This window comes from Oryx dammah, unplaced genomic scaffold (assembly GCF_014754425.2).
Source record: "Oryx dammah isolate SB20612 unplaced genomic scaffold, SCBI_Odam_1.1 HiC_scaffold_25, whole genome shotgun sequence".
In the NCBI taxonomy this organism is placed as follows: Eukaryota; Metazoa; Chordata; class Mammalia; order Artiodactyla; family Bovidae; genus Oryx; species Oryx dammah.
The window spans coordinates 61,492,213-61,511,620 of NW_024070209.1; the positions used below are offsets into that span (position 1 = coordinate 61,492,213).

At 40.0% G+C, this 19,408-nt stretch overlaps 1 protein-coding gene across 6 annotated transcripts in view; it reads left to right on the top strand.

Moving 5' to 3' along the window:
* The window catches only part of UGP2 (UDP-glucose pyrophosphorylase 2), a 60,314-nt gene extending 41,449 nt beyond the window's left edge, over window positions 1–18,865 (top strand). For 5 of the 6 annotated variants that reach the window (XM_040224035.1, XM_040224037.1, XM_040224032.1 and 2 more), the window contains exons 4-10: window positions 9,424–9,609; window positions 11,029–11,162; window positions 11,877–12,174; window positions 13,288–13,485; window positions 14,020–14,262; window positions 17,219–17,323; window positions 18,406–18,863. In XM_040224035.1, the coding sequence (XP_040079969.1) occupies window positions 9,424–9,609; window positions 11,029–11,162; window positions 11,877–12,174; window positions 13,288–13,485; window positions 14,020–14,262; window positions 17,219–17,323; window positions 18,406–18,513 (1,272 nt within the window). In that variant the 3' untranslated portion in view covers window positions 18,514–18,863. Of the gene's footprint in view, window positions 1–9,423; window positions 9,610–11,028; window positions 11,163–11,876; window positions 12,175–13,287; window positions 13,486–14,019; window positions 14,263–17,218; window positions 17,324–18,405 lie in introns of all 6 variants that reach the window. The other variant, XM_040224031.1, reaches the window with a different exon arrangement.
* Window positions 18,866–19,408: the final 543 nt, after the last annotated feature.

Sequence of the window (19,408 nt, forward strand, 5' to 3'; positions counted from 1 at the left end):
CTGGCAACTCCATCCATATTTATGGATTTTTTTTTATCTACTAAACTCAAGATAGATAAGAAGGATTGGCCTTGTTTCAGCTACTATGGTAGCTATTAAAAGAATCGGGCTCTCATTCTTATACTGTGTGGATGTTTAGGTATTTCAATGATTTGTGTGTTCATTGTGGGGTGTAAGGTTTAGTGAGCAGGGGAGGCTTTGTTAAGTGTTCATAGCATTGTATTATCAAAGCTTAGGTGAAAATAGGAAGGATAGCTGATGACCATTATAGGATTCTTTGGTCACTTGTCATTGGACATGGCAAAACTTTGGAAATCAAATGTTTTTTCTTAATTTTTTAATGGTCAGAAATAAGATAATGACTGTAACTCACCACTTGAAGGAAATGTATTAGTAGAAACACTTGTCAGAAGTGTGAGAGCTGGGAGTTTGTACAAGTGTGTCAGTGCGTGTATTCCTTCCGGAGAGTCTCCTATAGTTGGACATATAGGTTACTCTTACTTTTTTGCTGTTAAAAGAACTCTGTAGTGAATATACTTATATATAAATCCTTGCATCTCAGAATTATTTCTAATAATAAATATTCAGAAATGGTTTTGTGTTCAGAGGCTGTAAACTTATTTTAAGTTTCCGGTTAGGCATTTCAACTTGCTTTACAGTTTGTACTCCTGTTCCCATTAATTTTGAGCTGTTATTTTGAGTGCCAACTGTGTATTAGTAGAGAACCGTACTAATAAAGGCCTGCCTTCATCTAGTTTCTAGTATCTAGAAACCTCTAGTAGAGGTGTAGACCGTAAAAGATATGAAACGTAGTTTCAAGTAGTGATAAGTGACATGCAAAAAAAAAGGTACGGGTACAGGGAGTGAGGGAGTAGAGGTAATATTGTAGCTAGAATAGGCAGAGAGAAGAAAGGCCTCTCTGAACTAGCATTTAGTAGAGACCTACAATCCATTTTATTGTCAGTCTTGCTACATTTGTTAAAGCATTAAGTATTATTATTTTTAAAACTTTGCCAGTTGAGATGAAAAATGTTTTAAAATTTTTATTTGATATTTAAGTTGATTTTTTTCCTTTGGCTTATTTGTATTAGCTGTTGGTTATTGGATTTGAGTTGCTATGATCCTTACCTTTATATAACAAAAAGGCACAGTATTCAAGTTTGGCTCCCCGGAGAGGGCAATATGAGACTTAAGATGAAAATAAGTGATTTTTATGAATCTGGCTCCTGGTTCTTTCTGAGATTTTTGCTAACATCAACTTTAGTAACTGAGATAGCAGATTGTAATGAAGGATATTGTATGTATGTGAATTGTTGGATAGGTGCTGATGAGTATAACTGTTTAGAAAACAGTGTTGTTGCCAAGACTTCTGATTTATTCTTTGAAAGGACCTGTTTACTTGCTCTGTTACAGATTTTTTCTTTGGGATATGTGTAGACTCAGTGTATGAATGGGACAGCTGGTTTTCTTCTATTACTGGAAAAATTACCCTCATGTTTTCCTGTCTGTAGGTCTACTTTAGAATAATTAAAATTAAAAAACTCAAAAGATGTAGGAACTGATATCTGGCAAAATTAAAATACATACTTGATTTGATAGTTTGTCCTGTGTTTTTATAGTTTATAAGTAGAAGAAGACAAAAGAACTCTCTTAGGAAATGTACTTTTCCAGGCTCAGCTTATAATTTTAGTATGTGATCGTTCTATTTGTTTCTTTATCATAGAGGGATCTTTTTAAATTATGACACTAAATTATGGCTTGTAAAAATTATTTTTTATGTAGAGCATAGTTTTAGATTTAGGTTTTCTTTATGAAAATTGTATGTGATATATTCTAATTCAGTACTTTTAAAAAATTAAAATAATGGTTGTTTGTAATCCGCTTTCTAAATAATGTTGGCACCACCGTTGTTTCACCCTTAGTATTTAATAAGATAAGAAATAAGTTCCAGAGAATTGATTTCATTTAGTAACAGCTCTCTTTGCTCCATTCATTTCTTCACTTATCTACTCAACAGATGAGTGCTACTGAAGACTATGACACATAATTAAAGGTGATGGATATGATGGAGGGAGTATCATATGGCTCGTACTGCCCTCCTGGAGTTTACAGTCGTGTAACAGATACAGAGCACCAGACAGACAAATTGGGAGATGGTGTAATGATTAGCGATAGCAGCTGGTAGTACCTGAAGCAGGAAGTGAGGGCTTTGTCAGATTCACTCCTGGTCGTATGAGGGTAACAAAAAGTGATTTTGTTCTGTGGTTCTCTGACGCCTTGACAGAGTGTATATGTATAGCTGCACGTGTACATGCACACAGAAGACTGACTTTTTAAAAAATTCTTCTAATTGTGATAAAATACTCATAACAAAGTCTACCATCCTGACCATTTTTAAGTGTGCACTTAGGTAGGGTTAAATCTATTCCCCTTGTTGTGCAGTCTCCAGAACTTTTTCAGCTTGCAAAACCAGAACTCTGTACCCATTAAACACCACTTCCCCTCTCCCCTTCCCCCGAGCCTGTGGCAACCACCATTCTGCTTTCTGTCTCTATGAAGTCGACCCTCCTGTGAGTAGATAAACGTCTTTTTAATCTTAGGTTTTCTTTCTATTGTTTTGAAAGTTGCCAGAGTTCTGCTACCAACTACAAATCCTTGGTTTTGCTTTCCTGGATGAATATGAGGAGATGAACCCCCGGGGGCTTCCGTGGCTGTGCCGTTGCCAGTGGCGCCACAGGCCAACATCGCCCGTGGCGGCTTCAGGTCTCTGCCATCCTGAGAAGTCCGTACCCAGCACGGAGCCTTAGGAGGAGCAAAGTTTGAACAGGCAGAGATGTTATCAAAACTTGGGTTTTTATCACCACGGAAGACTGTCTTAAACCAGGGTTTGGCAGACCTTTGCTGTAAAGGACCAGATGGTGAATATTTTAGGCTGTGCAATCCCTGTCACAGCTGTTCGTCTCAGCCATTGTACCATGAAATCGGCCATAGATGCTGTGTAAACTTACAGGAGCAGCTGCCTTCCAGTAACTCTCTGTGCAAACAGGCCGTAGGTCCAGCTGTCCCACAGGCTATAGTTTGTTGACCCTTGTCTTGAAACTATCCTCAGGCTACACATAACTGGAGAGTGATGAGGTAGAACCCATACCTGGGAGATTGCTAAGCTGGTTGGTGACTTGGAGCAGAAAGAGAGATTCAATACCATATGTATGAAATTTGTGCCATTGATTATAAGGTGTACCTGTTATGTACCGCTGAGAAAGGGAAAAAGTGCAAACAATTGATAAGATCACACTGGCTGTATGATTCATCCTGGTTCTAGAAATGTTAAAACGTGCGGTGGGGTGGAGAATGTGTCTGAATCGGTGACGTAGTGCTAGCACAGCCAGCACGTGGATTCTTCCTGTGGGCCGCACCCTGTGTTGAGCACTTCACATGCATTGTCCTGCCCCTATGCCACCCTCAGCACATCTCCTTACGGTCCCCGGTGGCCGCCTGAATGAACTCTAGTCACCGTGTCTTCGTTCCACACAGCAGGAAGGAGGAGGTAGAGCATGTTGTCCCCTGCCCTTTCACAGAGACTTCCTGGGAATCTTTCAGCTCACTTCCAGTTAATCTCAGTGACCAGGACTTTGGCACAAATAGCTCTAAGCGAAGCTGGACATGTGGTCTTTTATTTGGGGTGGTGGTGTGCCCAGCTGAAAATCAGGGTCCTAAAATGGGAGGGGGAAAATGACATTGGGTTAGGCGGCTAATAATCTCTGCTGTGCTGTGTCATTGCTTTGTTTTGTGAATGATGTAATCAGGAGAGAAACATCTTCAAATTCTCTTTTCCAAAAGATCACCACCTGCAAGGTGGAAGTGAAGGTGTCCTTAAGGTGACCTCCACCTCCACCTCCCTAACGTGGAGGGAGTTAAGGTGACTGGAGGCCACTGCATTGATGAGAGGTAGGTGGGATGGCAGCCGTGGCAACAGAGAGTTTCCTGAGGCTGACGGGCCTCCGTCATTGGTCAGGTGTGAGCAGGTTCTTGGCTTGGCAGTTGAGTATGTCCTGGTGCCACAGAGACAGGAGCAGATTTCCAGAAAGAGGAAGTCTACTTAGAAGGAACTTGAAAAGGAACAGGCGGAAAGAGAGGGAAAATAGAATGTGGCCTTTCAGAAGTTAAGAAGAGAGCATTTCAAGGTCTAGGGAGTGGTCAGTTGTCTCAGATGCAGCTGAGAGCTCAAGTTTAAGAGAAACATTGTTATTATTGACCAGATTTAGCAAGGAGGAGGATGTTAAGGACCTTGGTAAGAGCAGTTCACTGAACTATGGAGAAAACAAGATTGTAGCAGGTGATTGAGTGAAAAAGAGGTGAGGTGAGGAAGTAGAGGTGAGTGCAGCAGCTTTTTAAGCTTTGACTTTAACAAGATGGAGAAAAAAGGACAGAAAGGGGTGAGTGTATGCTTTGCTGTTTTGTTTTTTAGATGTAAAATATTTGAGTGTGTTCATGTCTATGGAAAGGAATAGATAGGGAAAGGCTGACTCTGAGGCTGGGAGGTTGATGAAGTGGGAATCTTAGGTGGGCACTATCAGAGAGATTACTTTGGGGCAGGGGACAGCTATTCTGTGACCAGAAGGAAGGGGAAGCAACAGAGGTGGTGATGCGGGAAGGTCCTGAGGATCTGTTCTGGAGGCAGAAGGTCGAGGGCACTGTAGTAGGGGATGGTTTTGTTCGCCCTGTGAATAGGACCTGAGCTTATCTCGGTAGCTGACAAGGTGTTGGCAAGTTTGCTGGTGGATCACGTGATCATGTACGTGATTTGCCAGCTTTTCCTGAACAAGAAAACAAATCTCTGGTCTAGGTAATTGGTTGCAGTGTTCACGTGACCCAGATTTTGGTTGTTACCTTTAGAGATGTTGAATGAAGAGACGAAGTGAGAAAGCACCTAGCCCAGGCCTTGGCACACAGGCTGCCCAGTGAGGCCTTGCTGAATACGTGGATGTTCTTGGCACACTTCTATACATATGGAATGTCATTTCAAACTTGTTTTACTGTTTACACAGCTCATTTTCTTTTCAGAAAATTTGCTTTTGTTGGAAAAAAACAACTTTCTCAATAATCATGCCCTTCTGAACCATAACAGGGCAGGTACTGTTAGCTTGTTTTGGGTATTTGGCACTGTCTCCAGGAATAGCAGGAATATGCTACCAAGAACTGGGTTATACTATTGCTAATGGGAACAGTGTGTCTCCATGACTGTGTAATGAATTCAGCTTTTCTTCTAACTGGAAACTAAGTTTTGAACAGACTTGGCAAGGTACAGGTCATAGTAGACAGTTTTTAAAAGATCTTTTAAAAAGTATTTCAGTTTCTGCAGAAAAACTAGATTACATCCTAGAGTGAAGAATGTTGTTTAAATTATGATTTTTCATAATTTCACAGCTACTTTCTTTGTTCATTCCACAGAGGAAGTTGAGTATTTGACACATTGTTTTCTCCCACTGAGAGGAGAACATGAGTGGTTTTGTCTCCCCTGCACATTTTGCCGTGGGGTCGCTAAGAGTCAGACACGACTGAGAGACTTCACTTTCACTTTTCATGCATTGGAGAAGGAAATGGCAATCCACTCCAGTGTTCTTGCCTGGAGAATCCCAGGGACCGCAGAGCCTGGTGAGCTGCCATCTATGGGGTCGCACAGAGTGGACACAACTGAAGTGACTTAGCAGCAGCAGCAGCACATTTTGCAGGGAGCCTCCTGAGGTTTGCCCCACCTTACCTGTAGAGGTTGCCCTGCTGTATATTTACAATGCCACAGAGGTCTTCATAGAACACTGAATTCTATTCATGTCTTGGTGAAAGAGAAACACGGTGATCAGGCTTGAAAGCAGAGATAGCACTGTGCGTGCTAAGTCATTTCAGTCCTGTCTGACTGTGACCCTTTGCACTGTAGCCCACCAGGCTCCTCTGCTCATGAGATTGTCCAGGCAAGAATACTGCAGTGGGTTGCCATGCCTTCCTCCAGAGGATCTTCCCCACCCAAGGACTGAACCCGTGTCTCTTCTCCTGCGGTGGCAGGTGGGTTCTTTACCACTGACGCCATCTGGGGAGTACTGGTGACTGACTAAAGTGACTCAGTGAGAGTAACATCTAGGCTGTATCCAGCAGTGCATGGTACTCCCTGTCATCTCCCAACCCCATCCATCTTTGCCTGAGTGGATGTCTTTGTGCATTCTCCTGGGGGAGCTCAGAGGGGAATAGTGGAGAACAGATCTAATAATGTCCCTGGGACTAGGTGTGTCCAGCATAACTTCAGCTGTTGCCAAGCAGTCTTCTAACACAGGTCCTCTTAGCTCTGGAAATAGACCGAGCTCTGTGGGATTGCTTGGTGAGGTCCCTGGTGGTGGGTGTGGACAGCATCACCCACAGAGGAAACTTGTATTGGTCTATGGGGTGATTTATGTGATGAAAGCTGAGCTTGCCACCTAATTTAAACTGCAGTAAGCTGTAGACCAAAACTGTCTTGGCTTCCTTCCATGCATGACTGCTGCCTTTCTGTGTGTTTGTGTCTGTGTGTGGAGTAGGGTGAATTTAAGCTGAAATGTAAGTGAAAGTGGAGGTTTCTAACAGCAATGCTGACTCGATGACTCTGGACATCTTGTCCCTGGCTGTACGTTGTTACTTCACACCTTGTGACTTTTTCCCTTTCTCTCCATAGTCCTTTTCTTGTTAACAGTCAGTTCTTCAGCAGGGCCTGTATTTAATTAGCTGCTATATTATAGCAAGACAAGTAGGTATTACTGAAAGCACCACCTAAAGAACCATGGTTCCTTGACATTTGTAGGGTTAGGTGACTCCCTACCCACTTAACTTGGTGTACAAAGTTCTAGGTAAGGCACGTCAAAGAGAACTCTGGGCTCCCACCTAAATGATAAACAAGTTTCTACTTGGGAGTTGCCTGCACCTGGGCCCACAAGTCTTCATTAGCTCAGTTTTGGAATTTAATATTGTTCTTGGATCAGCTTATTTTATTTCACCCCAAATATTTGAAAGCTAATTTAGAAGTACATTTTAAATTTAAACTGAAGTTCTCAAGATACCAATCTTGGGAAGATTTGAATCAAGACCAAGAGTGTATTTAATATACCTTTTGGCTGAAGGCAGATGGCCTAGTGTTAAAGTCATTGTGAGGCTGGGACCTTTGATCACCGTTATATAGAGAATAAAGGAGGATACATGATCACCATTATATATAAATTAAATTTGGGGGATACAAGAAAAAATTTGTTTAGCCTCCATAGACTCAGTTGTAAGGAACTGTCTTCTTAAAGCATTCTAGTAAAATGCATGTTTTGAAGTTTGATTAATATGAAGAAAACATTTTTTTCTCTAAATACTTTATATTCTTTATCATATGTGGATCAAAGATGTTTTGTCATGAATATATGTAATATTGGGGTTTTTTCCTCTCCTGGGGAAACTTTAAGGCTCCAAGGTTGACTTTTGGTTTTTAATTCATCTGCACAGATGATATGAGTAAGTGTCATTGAAGTTAAAAAGAAGGTTATATTGAACAAAAAAAGGATTTGGCAGAGTTTTATTAAAACTGAAACATAATTCTGATTGTTTGGTTGATATTTTTTAACAGGCCATCTAGAACTGCACACACTGCTAGCCGTGTATGTTGATTTACATTAATATTAAATAAAATTAAAATTTCAATTGCTCAGCTGCATTTAACACTGTGTCTCGAGGGTAACAAAAATGGTGAAAAATGCTATCCTGTTGATCTTTTGACTGCATACCTAAAAATATGAAGAAATTTCTTTTTACATCATTTACATTTTTGTAAACTTTCTGCCCTGAAATGACAGGCTGCCCATTCCTAAGAGATAATGGAAAACTCATAACTCAGGTGTTGAATAGTGTCTGAAACCCTAAGCCCTGCCATTTTGTACTGTTATCAACTGTATTTGAAAGAACAACGTTTTCTCAGACTTACACTTTTAGAACCATGGTTACACTTGTAGTATTATTTTTCATTCTTTTAATCTTTTAATTCAAAGCTGAGTGTATTCTGTTTCTTAAATTCAAATGAAGAGAATCCATTTTCTGATTCACTAAACTAAGTCTTCAGAACATGTATTCTATTCAATTTTAATACCTACAAATGGAATAAAAAAAGTTACATAAGGCTTGATTTGCCATAGAATCTGTCAACCTGTATTACATTTCTTTGCCAGTCTCCCCTTCTCTCAGATCTGCCGCATACACAAATATCAACTTTATTAAATGAAAGCATTTGTCTGGAAAAATCTGCATTAATTTGGAATCTCCTGAAGCATAAATAAGTCACTTTAAAAAAAAGAACGCTAATTAAACCTTGAGGACATTGTGTTAAGTGAAATAAGTCAGTCACAAAAGACAAGTCCATTGTGATTCATGTCTGAGCCACCTGGAGTAGCCAGACTTATGGAGATAGAAAGTAGAAAGGTTTTTTTCTCATTGTTTCTCTAGTTGTTTTCTAATGAATTTAGGTCCAGTTTTGCAGGATGAAAGAGTTCTGGTTTTATTTCTTCAGTCGCCTTAAGTATTATCTATCCTCCACCATGATGTAACTAAAGAGTACATTTGATGACCTATTTCATAAAAGAAAAGTAACAACAAGTGTTCTGTAAATGGATAGAAAATATACTGTGATCTTTTTAAAAGCTCCATCTTGTTATAAGATGTTTAGACTTGCTTGTGCCTCTCCTTCTAACAGAAGAATTTGAGCTTCCACTGTCATTGTTCCTTTCCTGTGAGGAAGAAATTGAAGATTAAGCCTCTGTGCTCATTTCAAACTTGTTTTACTATTTACACAGCTCATTTTCTTTCAGGCAAACTTGCTTTTGTTGGAAAAAAAAAAAAAAAACTTTCAGATTGCAAAAAATCACACCCTTGTGAACCATAACAGGGCAGGCATTGGTAGCCTGCTCCGAGTGTTTGGCACTGTCTCCAGGAATTTCATGAGTATGTTACCCAGAACTGCGTGATCATATACATACTTGTCCAGAACCTAAGCAGACTCATAGTGCACCAGAAACATGTACAGATGTGAATGAGTTTGTGCATTCTGTTTGCTATGTTGATGCACATTGAGAATTCAGTGCTTTTGGAGGTAGTCCAAGAGAAGTATATTCTCACCAGCCAGCCAAAATATTTGTAGACTGTAACTTTTCCCCCTCTTGTGCTCCATTGTACTGTAAGTGAACTGCTGAACTACTTCTGCGTGCAAGGGAAGTTGCTGATAAGAACTTAATTTTGAACCATAAGGGCCCTGGACATTAAAGAAAATGTAGCTGAAACTCTACAGAAAAAGCAAACCTCTTCAAGGAAGCATGGAAATAACCTTGGTGTTGATTTGGTTTAACCTCTTAACAACTTTAAAATATTTTTCAGATTCAACCCTATGAGAAGATAAAGGCCAGGGGCTTACCTGATAATGTATCCTCTGTGCTGAACAAGCTGGTGGTGGTGAAACTCAATGGCGGTTTGGGAACCAGCATGGGCTGCAAAGGCCCAAAGAGTCTGATTGGCGTGAGGAATGAGAATACCTTTCTGGATCTGACCGTTCAGCAAATCGAAGTGAGTTGGAACGTTGAGCCTTTCTCATGAGCTACCAAAATGATTTTCAGTTTTCAGGTTACTGTAAATGTTACCTTAGAAAATAACAGATGAGGATTTGAGCTAGTCAAGGAGCATGCTATCTTTAGTCTCTTTATTAGTGTGTAAAAAAAGGTTTAGTGTTCCTAAAAGCAAATCCTTAGAGTGATGTGAAAGCTTTTGATCTTTAAATAGCATTTGTGGTGCTGGAATCTCTGGATCTCTTCAGATTCTCCTTTGATCTCCCTGCCTCTCTCCCCTCCTTCTCTCTAGGGGTAGCCTCCATCAGAGCTGGGATGATCTGACTTTATTAGCCCCCTTTTGGAGGCTGGGGAGAATTTCATGTTTATGGCTGGGTACCGTGGATGATAAGAACTGTCACTGACTTTTCTTTTACATAGATCATAAAGTCCTTAGTCATAGACCATAAGCTCTTAAAGGGCAGTGGCCTCTGTCTTTTTCATCTCTATATCCCTAGTTTCTCATACGGTGCCAGCAACCATTATAATAGCAGTAGCAGCAGCTAAGGAGAAGGCAATAGCAACCCACTCCAGTGTTCTTGCCTGGAGAATCTCAGGGACGTGGGAGCCTGGTGGGCTGCTGTCTGTGGAGTCGCACAGAGTCAGACATGACTGAAGCAACTTAGCAGCAGCAGCAGCAGTTAACATTTATCCAGCACTTACTATCATTCTGAGCTCTTTACATGAATTGACTCATTTGTTCCTCTCAACAACTCTGTAAGATAAGCACTGTTATCATCACCATTTTACAGATGAGGAAACCAAGACACAGAGAAGTTGATTTATGCCCAGGCCTCCCTAGCTAGTTAGTAAGTGCAGAATCAAACAGGGAACACAGAGCAGTCTGACTTCTAAGATTGTATTTTCTTCTCACTTTGTGTTGCCTCTTAGCTCTTCCTAGAGATAGAAAAGATATCAGTTAGGCTATTATTCACAGTCCTTAACATGATTCCTGAGAATAGGGAGATGTCTTTGTAACATTTGTACTTTCATTCCCACAGTACTTTGGACACAGAGTAAATACGTAGTCTGTATTTGCCCATCCAGTGAGGCCACAAGGCACTGTGGCTTGGCGGCACACAGCCCCAGAGTTGGACTGTGGGGGCTGGGAGGGGTGTCCTGGCTCTGCCACTGACCTGCCGCTTCTCTGGGCCTCAGTTTAGCCACCCATGAAATGGAGGCAGTAGTTCCTGTCTCACAGGATTGGGATGTAATGAGCAAGTACATGGTGAAGATGCCAGTTATAGTTTATTTCAAATCTATATATTCTGCTATTATAGATGATATAAACATTTTGTGATCAACCATTGAGAGTTAATTTTATACTTTGAAACAAAAGAATAGTAAGTCTGAGTGACCTGATTGTCGTTTTCCTCCCTAGCACTTGAACAAAACCTACGATACTGATGTTCCTCTTGTTCTAATGAACTCTTTTAACACGGATGAAGATACCAAAAAAATACTACAGAAGTATAATCACTGTCGTGTGAAAATCTACACGTTTAATCAAAGCAGGTACAAGGAGTAAAAAAATGAACTCTGTGGGATGTTACTTCTGGGAAAGGAGGACTTGTTCTGTTTAAACAGAGCAGCCTCAAGATGTACATGTGCCAAACTGGCTACAGGTGCTTAATGCCTTTAAAGGCTAAACATTAGTTAACAGATACATGGCAGTTATAATCACTCTGTGGGTATGTAACTTGAACTTCTTAAAAGAGAATCTGCCTGAGATTTTGGTTCTCAAAAGTGGTAAGAAGCAGACATCCCTGAGTACCAACCTACTGTTGATTTTCTGGGAAAGGAAGAGAACCACCCCTGAATATATCTATTGGTGAGAATGGACAGCATTTCCCAAATAGAGAGCATTTCCTTTTTTTTTCAAGGAAAAGAACAACCTCACCACCAAATAAGTTTGAGAAAATTTACTTAATATGTCTTTCCTTTTGAAGAGTCATAAAACATGAATATCTTAAAAATACAGGGTGTCTTCCCATCTGAATGACCATGGAATAATTCTTTTTTGCAGCAAATATCACTATATAGGAAGCTAGTTTTTTGGTCAACACAGATAATGAGAGATTTTCTTAAATAGATTGACTTACGATTAAATTACTATGATGGATTGAAAAGGAGGGAAATTTTATTTAACTTTACATGCATTGTTTTTTACTCGAAGATCTGGAATACTCTACAGAGTTGATACTGAAAAAGAAATTTTGTTTTCTTAAGGTACCCAAGGATTAATAAAGAATCATTACTGCCTGTAGCAAAGAATGTATCATACTCAGGGGAAAATACAGAAGCTTGGTATCCTCCGGGTCATGGAGATATTTATGCCAGTTTCTACAACTCTGGTTTGCTCGACACCTTTATAGGAGAAGGCAAAGAATATATTTTTGTGTCCAACATAGATAATCTGGGTGCCACAGTGGATCTTTATATTCTTAATCATCTCATGAACCCACCCAATGGAAAACCTTGTGAATTTGTCATGGAAGTCACAAATAAAACCCGAGCGGATGTAAAGGTAAATACTGAGAGGAAGCAGTTTGGGGATTTACATCTTCACATTTCATAGTTGCAATTCTTTATTGAAAAGTTTCTAAGCTTAGAAGCTTGATAACATCACTGTAAGCTAGAGTGGGATAGTGTTCTAGAGTACCCTAAGTTCTATCTGATATAACAGTGTATAATATACATCCAGATTTAATAGTAGTAAAATCATTTTTCTTTTTCAAACAATCTATATGGGCAATTTTAACTAAAAAACAATTCCACACATATTTATAGGATTATCTGAAACATATGTGAAAACACTGTGTTTGTTCCAACCATTAATATTCTTCTAGTTGGATGCTTAAGTGTTTTTAATTGTTCTTTTAATGGAAATTTACTTCTATTTCTACAGTATGTATTTCTCTCTGTATATATTTTATCACTGTAATATCTTTTTGTTACAAACCTCAAAGAGCAGTTTTATACAAAGCAAAGGTTAGTTTATTTCATTTTGCATGTTTAGTGATGATGATATTTGGCCTTTGATCAAATAGTACACAAGGTTTTTCACTTAGCCTCAGGGCGTAAGGAAAGTGGGCAGCGTGTGATACTATGGCTGGTCCTTGGGCTGGGTCCTGTTTCTCTTGCAGATGTCCCCCTCACACACGAGTGAACATTCCCCTTTTCCTGCACCTCACGGCCTCTAGGCTAAGGCCACTCTGAAGTCTCTTCTCTTCCACTTGTGCCTCTGTCTTGACTTTACTCCCCTTATCCCAGAGGCAGTCAGAGCAGGGTCTGAGGTGGCAGGATTGGTCTTTTGGTGATGGACGGTGGTTTGAGAATAAGAGGAATGTCTGTTTCTGGAACAGTTGTTTGGAAAGTGAGGAGAACAGTGAGGTACCCCCAGGACTTTTATTATGGACAAGAGGGAGTATAAAACAACTGACAACCTGAATTATTTTCTTTGGTTCTACTTTTATACATGTGTTACTTTGTATCGCAGATCGAATCACTGCCATTGCCTTTTATTTCTGGGGGATTTTGTCATCAGTGACTTTTCTCTATCATTCATAGACTGTAAACAATGTGCTTTGGTTATAATTGGGAGCCGTGTGGAAGCACTCACTTTTCTCTGCCTTTCTAGGGTGGGACACTCACTCAGTATGAAGGCAAACTGAGACTGGTGGAAATTGCTCAAGTGCCAAAAGCACATGTTGATGAGTTCAAATCTGTATCAAAATTCAAAATATTTAACACAAACAACCTATGGATCTCTCTTGCTGCAGTTAAAAGACTGCAGGAGCAGAATGCTATTGACATGGAAATCATTGTAAATCCAAAGGTAAGCAAAAGTTGCAGACCACTGGGCTCCCTGGTTCCAGTCACAGCACACCATACACAGACTCACTGTCCACTGCCTCTGGCCCATCTAGTCCATGGGTCACTCCTTTTGGCCTAGTTAGTTTCTTCTGTTCCTGGCCCTCTCTTTGAGTCGACACCCATCCCTTAGTTTGCCAAGCAATCCATGGTGTCCCTACCTGACCCTGGGCTATGGTAGCGGCAAGAGCACTGGGGCCCAAAGTAGAGGATCTACCTCAGTCTTCATGCTCTGGTACTTAGAGGCCTCTTGGCCACAGTCATCTGCATGGGTTTTCTGAACCTTCAGCTCTTTATTGTAAAGTGGAAATGTTACCGAACAAGAGAGTTATGATGCTGAAAAAGATCACATATGTATAAGCATCTCCCAGTGCTTCAGAGATATCAGCTCTCAAAATTGTTTCCTTCAGTGGATCTCTGAAACCACTCCCCAGATAACTAGCCCATATAGAACCAAGTTACTAAAACCTGTTTCTTTCTCCTGTTCCCTTTCTTACAGACTTTGGATGGAGGCCTGAATGTCATTCAGTTAGAGACTGCAGTAGGGGCTGCCATTAAAAGTTTTGAGAACTCTCTAGGTATTAATGTTCCTAGAAGCCGTTTTCTGCCTGTCAAAACCACGTCAGATCTCTTGCTTGTGATGTCAAACCTCTATAGCCTTAATGCAGGATCTTTGACAATGAGTGAAAAGCGGGAATTTCCTACAGTGCCCTTGGTTAAATTAGGCAGTTCTTTCACAAAGGTATGTAATTATAAATATGATATACATGTGAATTTGTATTTCTTCATGTGTAATTAGAAAGATAGGATACACACGTGGAGTCTGATTAGTCTTTGCTGTTAATCTATTATATTCCTCCAACTCTGATATCTTTTAATCAACCATAGAAGAGGAAGATGTAACTCACTTTTTAACTGCTTGCTATATAGAGCAGTAAAGAATGTTTCCATTTAAGATATTACGTCTTATGTCTTGTCTAAGACCATTACTGCTCTCATCAGTGAGAGAATGTTAATTCTGATTTAACAAAATCTACTGAGCCTCTGCCATGCGCAAGGCAGTGTTCTAGGTATTTAGCAGTAAATAAAACAGGCTAAAATCTTAGCCTTCCTGGATATTCTAGTGGGGTAAGAAGCAAGTAAGTCAAAGGTATAATATGCCAAGAGGTGGCAAATGCTAAATAAAGGAGTGGGGAATGTGTGGGCGTGGTGGTGGTGGTGACATTTTACATTGGGTGGCCTCAGAGGTTTATCTGCAGGCATCTGGGGCATATTCTAGGCAAGAGGAATAGCAAGCATAGTAAAACCTGACCCTGATGTGTTAAGTGGAATCCAAAAAAATCTAATCACATAAAATGCTGTGAGGCTAATGAAGTGACAGGGGTCAGCCTTTGTGTGGCCTATGCCATCCAAGTCTATTCTAGTCCTACTTGAAGCTTAGTGTCACCTGGCTCGGATATCTGCACTGCCCTTATTCATTCCTGGGCTGTGATTCTGGGTCCTGTGGCCGGGTTGGAATTTCCAGGACAGCATCATGCATTTTAGAAGTCTCCTTGTCTTTGGTGCCTCCCTCATCTGCCTGCTCGGGCTGGGAAAATCATGGTGCTACATGGACCCGCCATCTTCCCAGATCCTGAGATGGAATTACTAACCATCTTCCACCTAACCTCATCTTCCCTTCCTTCCCTCCCACTCTTTCTAGCCTCATCCATACCCTGCAAGAGATAAGAACTTTAGGCTGTCTCAGTTTGAGAACAGGGGTTGAGAGGGCAATGGCTAGTTGCTCTGAGGAAGAACATGTTTTAGGGTTCCTAAAGCACAGTGAGCAAGTGAGCAATGGGGGTGGGAGATAGACGGTCAAAGACATAACAGGCCAGATTGTGTAGAACCTTGTAACTGAGTATTGGGAGTGTGGCTTTTTTCTTCTCGGGGGTGAGAAGCCATTGGAGAAAGTCAATGAAGGGATGAAGTGACCAATCTGGTGAGCAAGGATGGAAGCAGGGAGACCCGGGAATAGGCTGTCGCTGGAATTCTGGCTTGGAGCAGAGAGGCTGCAGGGGAAATAGTGAAAAACGTTAACATTATGAAATATTTTGTAAGTTGTACCTACAGGACTTACTGGGTAGGAGGGTAAAAGAGAAGAGTACAGATGGCTCTAAGGTTTTTGACTTGTGTGACTGGAAATGTGGAGTTGTCTTTTACTGAGGGTGTGGAAAGCTTGAATAGAGCAGGTTTAGGGGGAGCATAATGGACAGTTAAATTTTGGAGATAGTGTACTTGGACCTTCAAATGGAGAAGCTGAATATATGAGTCTGGAGGTCAGAGGAAAAATCTAGAAACAAGGTAAATTTGAGAGTTGTCAGTTTATAACTGGGTATTTAAAACCATAAGGATCATGAGGCAGTTAATGGTGTGGTAGGGAGTCAAGAACTGAGCCCTGAGGAACGCCAAGGCTAGAGGATGCGGGTGTGGTGGAGGAAGCAGCAAAGGTGGCTGCAGAGCTGCAGATGAAGAACTGGGTAGAGAACCACGGCTGTGTGTGGCCTGAAGCCAAACGAAGAAAATGCTTCGCGAGAGAGGAACTGGTCATTTGTAGTCAAGTGCTGTGGCCAACTCAAGATGAGTGAGAACTCACAATTTGCTGTAACAGTATAGAGGTTCTGGAGCCTGACTGGCATAGATTTGAGAGAGAATAGACGAGAAACTGAAGATACTGAATGAGAAAACTTATTCAAGAGTTTTGCCTTAAAGAAAAACGTAAAAATGAGTCTACAGGTAGAGAGGGATATAAGGTTTTCGAGTTCTAAGTTGGGAGAATTTATAGCATGTTCTATAATGGCACCCCACTCCAGTACTCTTGCCTGGAAAACCCCATGGACGGAGAAGCCTGCAGGCCCGTGGGGTCACAAAGAGTCAGACACGACTGAGCAACTTCACTTTCACACGTTGATGGGAATTGATAGAATCAAGAGGGAAGGAGCACTGAAGAGGCAGAGAGGAGCATCGCTTCACAGTGTCTTTGGGCAGTAACCATAAGAAGGGTTCGTCTTAAGTTGAAATAGGAATGGTCCGACCCCAGAACTAGGAGGGACAGGTAACTCCAGAGCTAGTGGGTGGTAGTGGTAAAGGCCAGTGTAAATTTTCCTGTTGCTTCTGTGTTTCTCAGCAAAATAGGAAACAAGGCCATAGAGGACAATTTCTAGTGCCAGTAAATCTAAGGAAGGAAGAGGCAAAGATAGTGATCTTGATACTTTGTGTTGTTGTTCTTCCGGAACTGTATTCCATTTCTTGTTAATCCTACCCATTTCATAAAGCCCAGCTCCAGTCTAGCTTGCTTCAAACCATGATGATCTCTTTTCCAACTCCAGATTATGTGAACCACTCACCTGGCTTTTAGCATGGTGGTTATTTTTTACTTATTACTATTTTAATGTCCAATCTACTCAGCTGTAGTGTAAACACTTGATTGTGGGGACAGAGTTTACCTCCGTCTCTCCTACACAGGCTATATAAACTCTCACTACTCACATAGTGAGTCCTTAATAAATAGGGTTCTTCCCATAAAAGGCCTGAGCTTAGCCATAAACAGAATGTTTTACATTTCAAGTAAACTTGAACTGTAAACCTTGTTAATTTAATCCCTGTTATTCTGTTAACCCATTTTTGAAACAATTTTTATGTTTCCATTTTTCTTTCAGGTTCAGGATTATCTAAGAAGATTTGAAAGTATACCAGATATGCTTGAATTGGATCACCTCACAGTTTCAGGAGATGTGACATTTGGCAAGAATGTTTCATTAAAGGTGTGTTATGATGAAAATTATAGTTCTTATAGTTTTATAAGACAGGTTTCATCCTCTAGTCCTAAATTTACCTTTATTTTAAGGAATACTTCTTACTCTGTACCAGATTGCTTATAAGATATGCATTTTCAAAATGAAATAGCTTACTTCAACATTAGTATTAATACTGTCATCCATAGACATACAACATAGTTAAAATATAATCATAATTGTTGTGTATAGGAATTTTGTGGAACATAGCATTCAAATGGAAAGCAAACACTATTAAATAATTGAATTGGTACTATTTTATTGAAATATGACAGTCTTTAAAATCGAATCACTGATAAATTAGCATTCACTAAAGATGACTATTTGAAAGTAGAAAAAAATAACAACTCCATTTATACTGATTATAATCTATTCCTGTTAAAGTAAAATGTCATCAGTATGAAGATGTTCGTTCACATTACTACAGTGCTTGGGTACTTTGAGTATCATTCCAGCCTAGCATAAGGAATAGGAAGGACTATGGGTATGAATATTCAAGTTCAGAACCAAAGATACAACAGTTTTTTCCTAATCAAGTATTTTTTTTTTAATTTCATACCTAGATTTCATGTGTTCTTATTAAAGTGACTTCAAGATCTTGAAAAAACAAAAAGATATATGTATTTATATATAATTATTGCTGATACTGCCTTATCTTTACTTAAATATGAATCATTAAACTGTTCTTTAAAAAAAAAAAACCAAACCTGTATGGAGATAAAAACCGAGCACCGTGTAGTTTCTGAAGGCAGATAATGCTGGTGGCCTTGCAAGTAGCTCTTTGAAAGGGCCAGTCATGCTGTGGCACTGGTCCACTTCCCACTCCTAGATTCCTTGCCTCCTTATCAGAGATGGTGCCAGAACTACTGCCAGCATCGTGACAGGACACGTTACAGTTTTCCTTAACAGGTCATTTGGTTTTCATATTTCATATTGCTTATAAATATGCTTACTCCATTATAAGTGAAGTTCTACATAAACTTGATAACTGTATGAAAATCAACTGCATTTCAGCTTGCCGTTCAATTACTCTTGTTTTTTCTGTCCCTTAGGGAACGGTTATCATCATTGCAAATCACGGTGACCGAATTGACATCCCACCTGGAGCAGTATTAGAGAACAAGATTGTATCTGGGAACCTGCGTATCTTGGACCACTGAAATGAAAAATACTGTATACACTTTATACTCATTATGGGCTAAACAGTTTCTCACAATGAAAAGTTCCTCTAAGATTATAAAATAGGCAGGTACTGTTCTATGTTACTGTACCCTGCAGTGTTAATTTTTAAAGTAGAGTTTTCTGCAGTATGCTTTTAGTCTAAGAAAAGCACAGATGGAAGCAATACTTTTCTTTTTGGAAGAAGATCCTGAAAGTTAATTCATCTGAAAGTGCAATATTGTTTAATCTTAAAACTGGGGCAGCTCTGCTGGAAAATCTTTTAACAGAGGCCTCAGTGATGGTCATTTTGAACTGCTTGTGATTTCAAAAATAAAGCTGTGAAGCAATACATGTGTACACTCATACTTTTCAAAGCTAACTTTATGAAATACTGAAGAAAAAATTTGGTTTACTCTTGCCAAACAGTTGAAAGATTTACTCTATCAATTGAAAGATTTGCTCCGGGAATATTTAAGTACTCACTGGCCAGTTACCTAACAAATCCAGTTTTTACATTTCTGAGAATTAACCACGTCATTATTTCCATAGGAGTTAAACTTGAAGGTATATCTTTCATCTAGTTCTGAAACTGGGATGCCTGCCATGCTTTCCACAGACTCTCCATTTACTGAAACAAAGTGGTATTTCTTTTCCCAGCTGAAGGGGGTGGGGTGGGCAGAGGTAGTGCATTTCTTTCACATCCTTGTTCTCTAGTATAGCAGGGTGAGGGTGTAACTTTATAAAAAGTTCCCTTTCCTTGAAGCTTCATTGCTTGAAGCTGCTTTGCTGTCACTGAAAATGTTCTTGAATAACCTTCCAAATCCAGGTCTGCTGATAGTTTGAATTTTGGCTTTTCTCTAAGAATCGATTACATTTTTCAGTTCTTCCATGCTT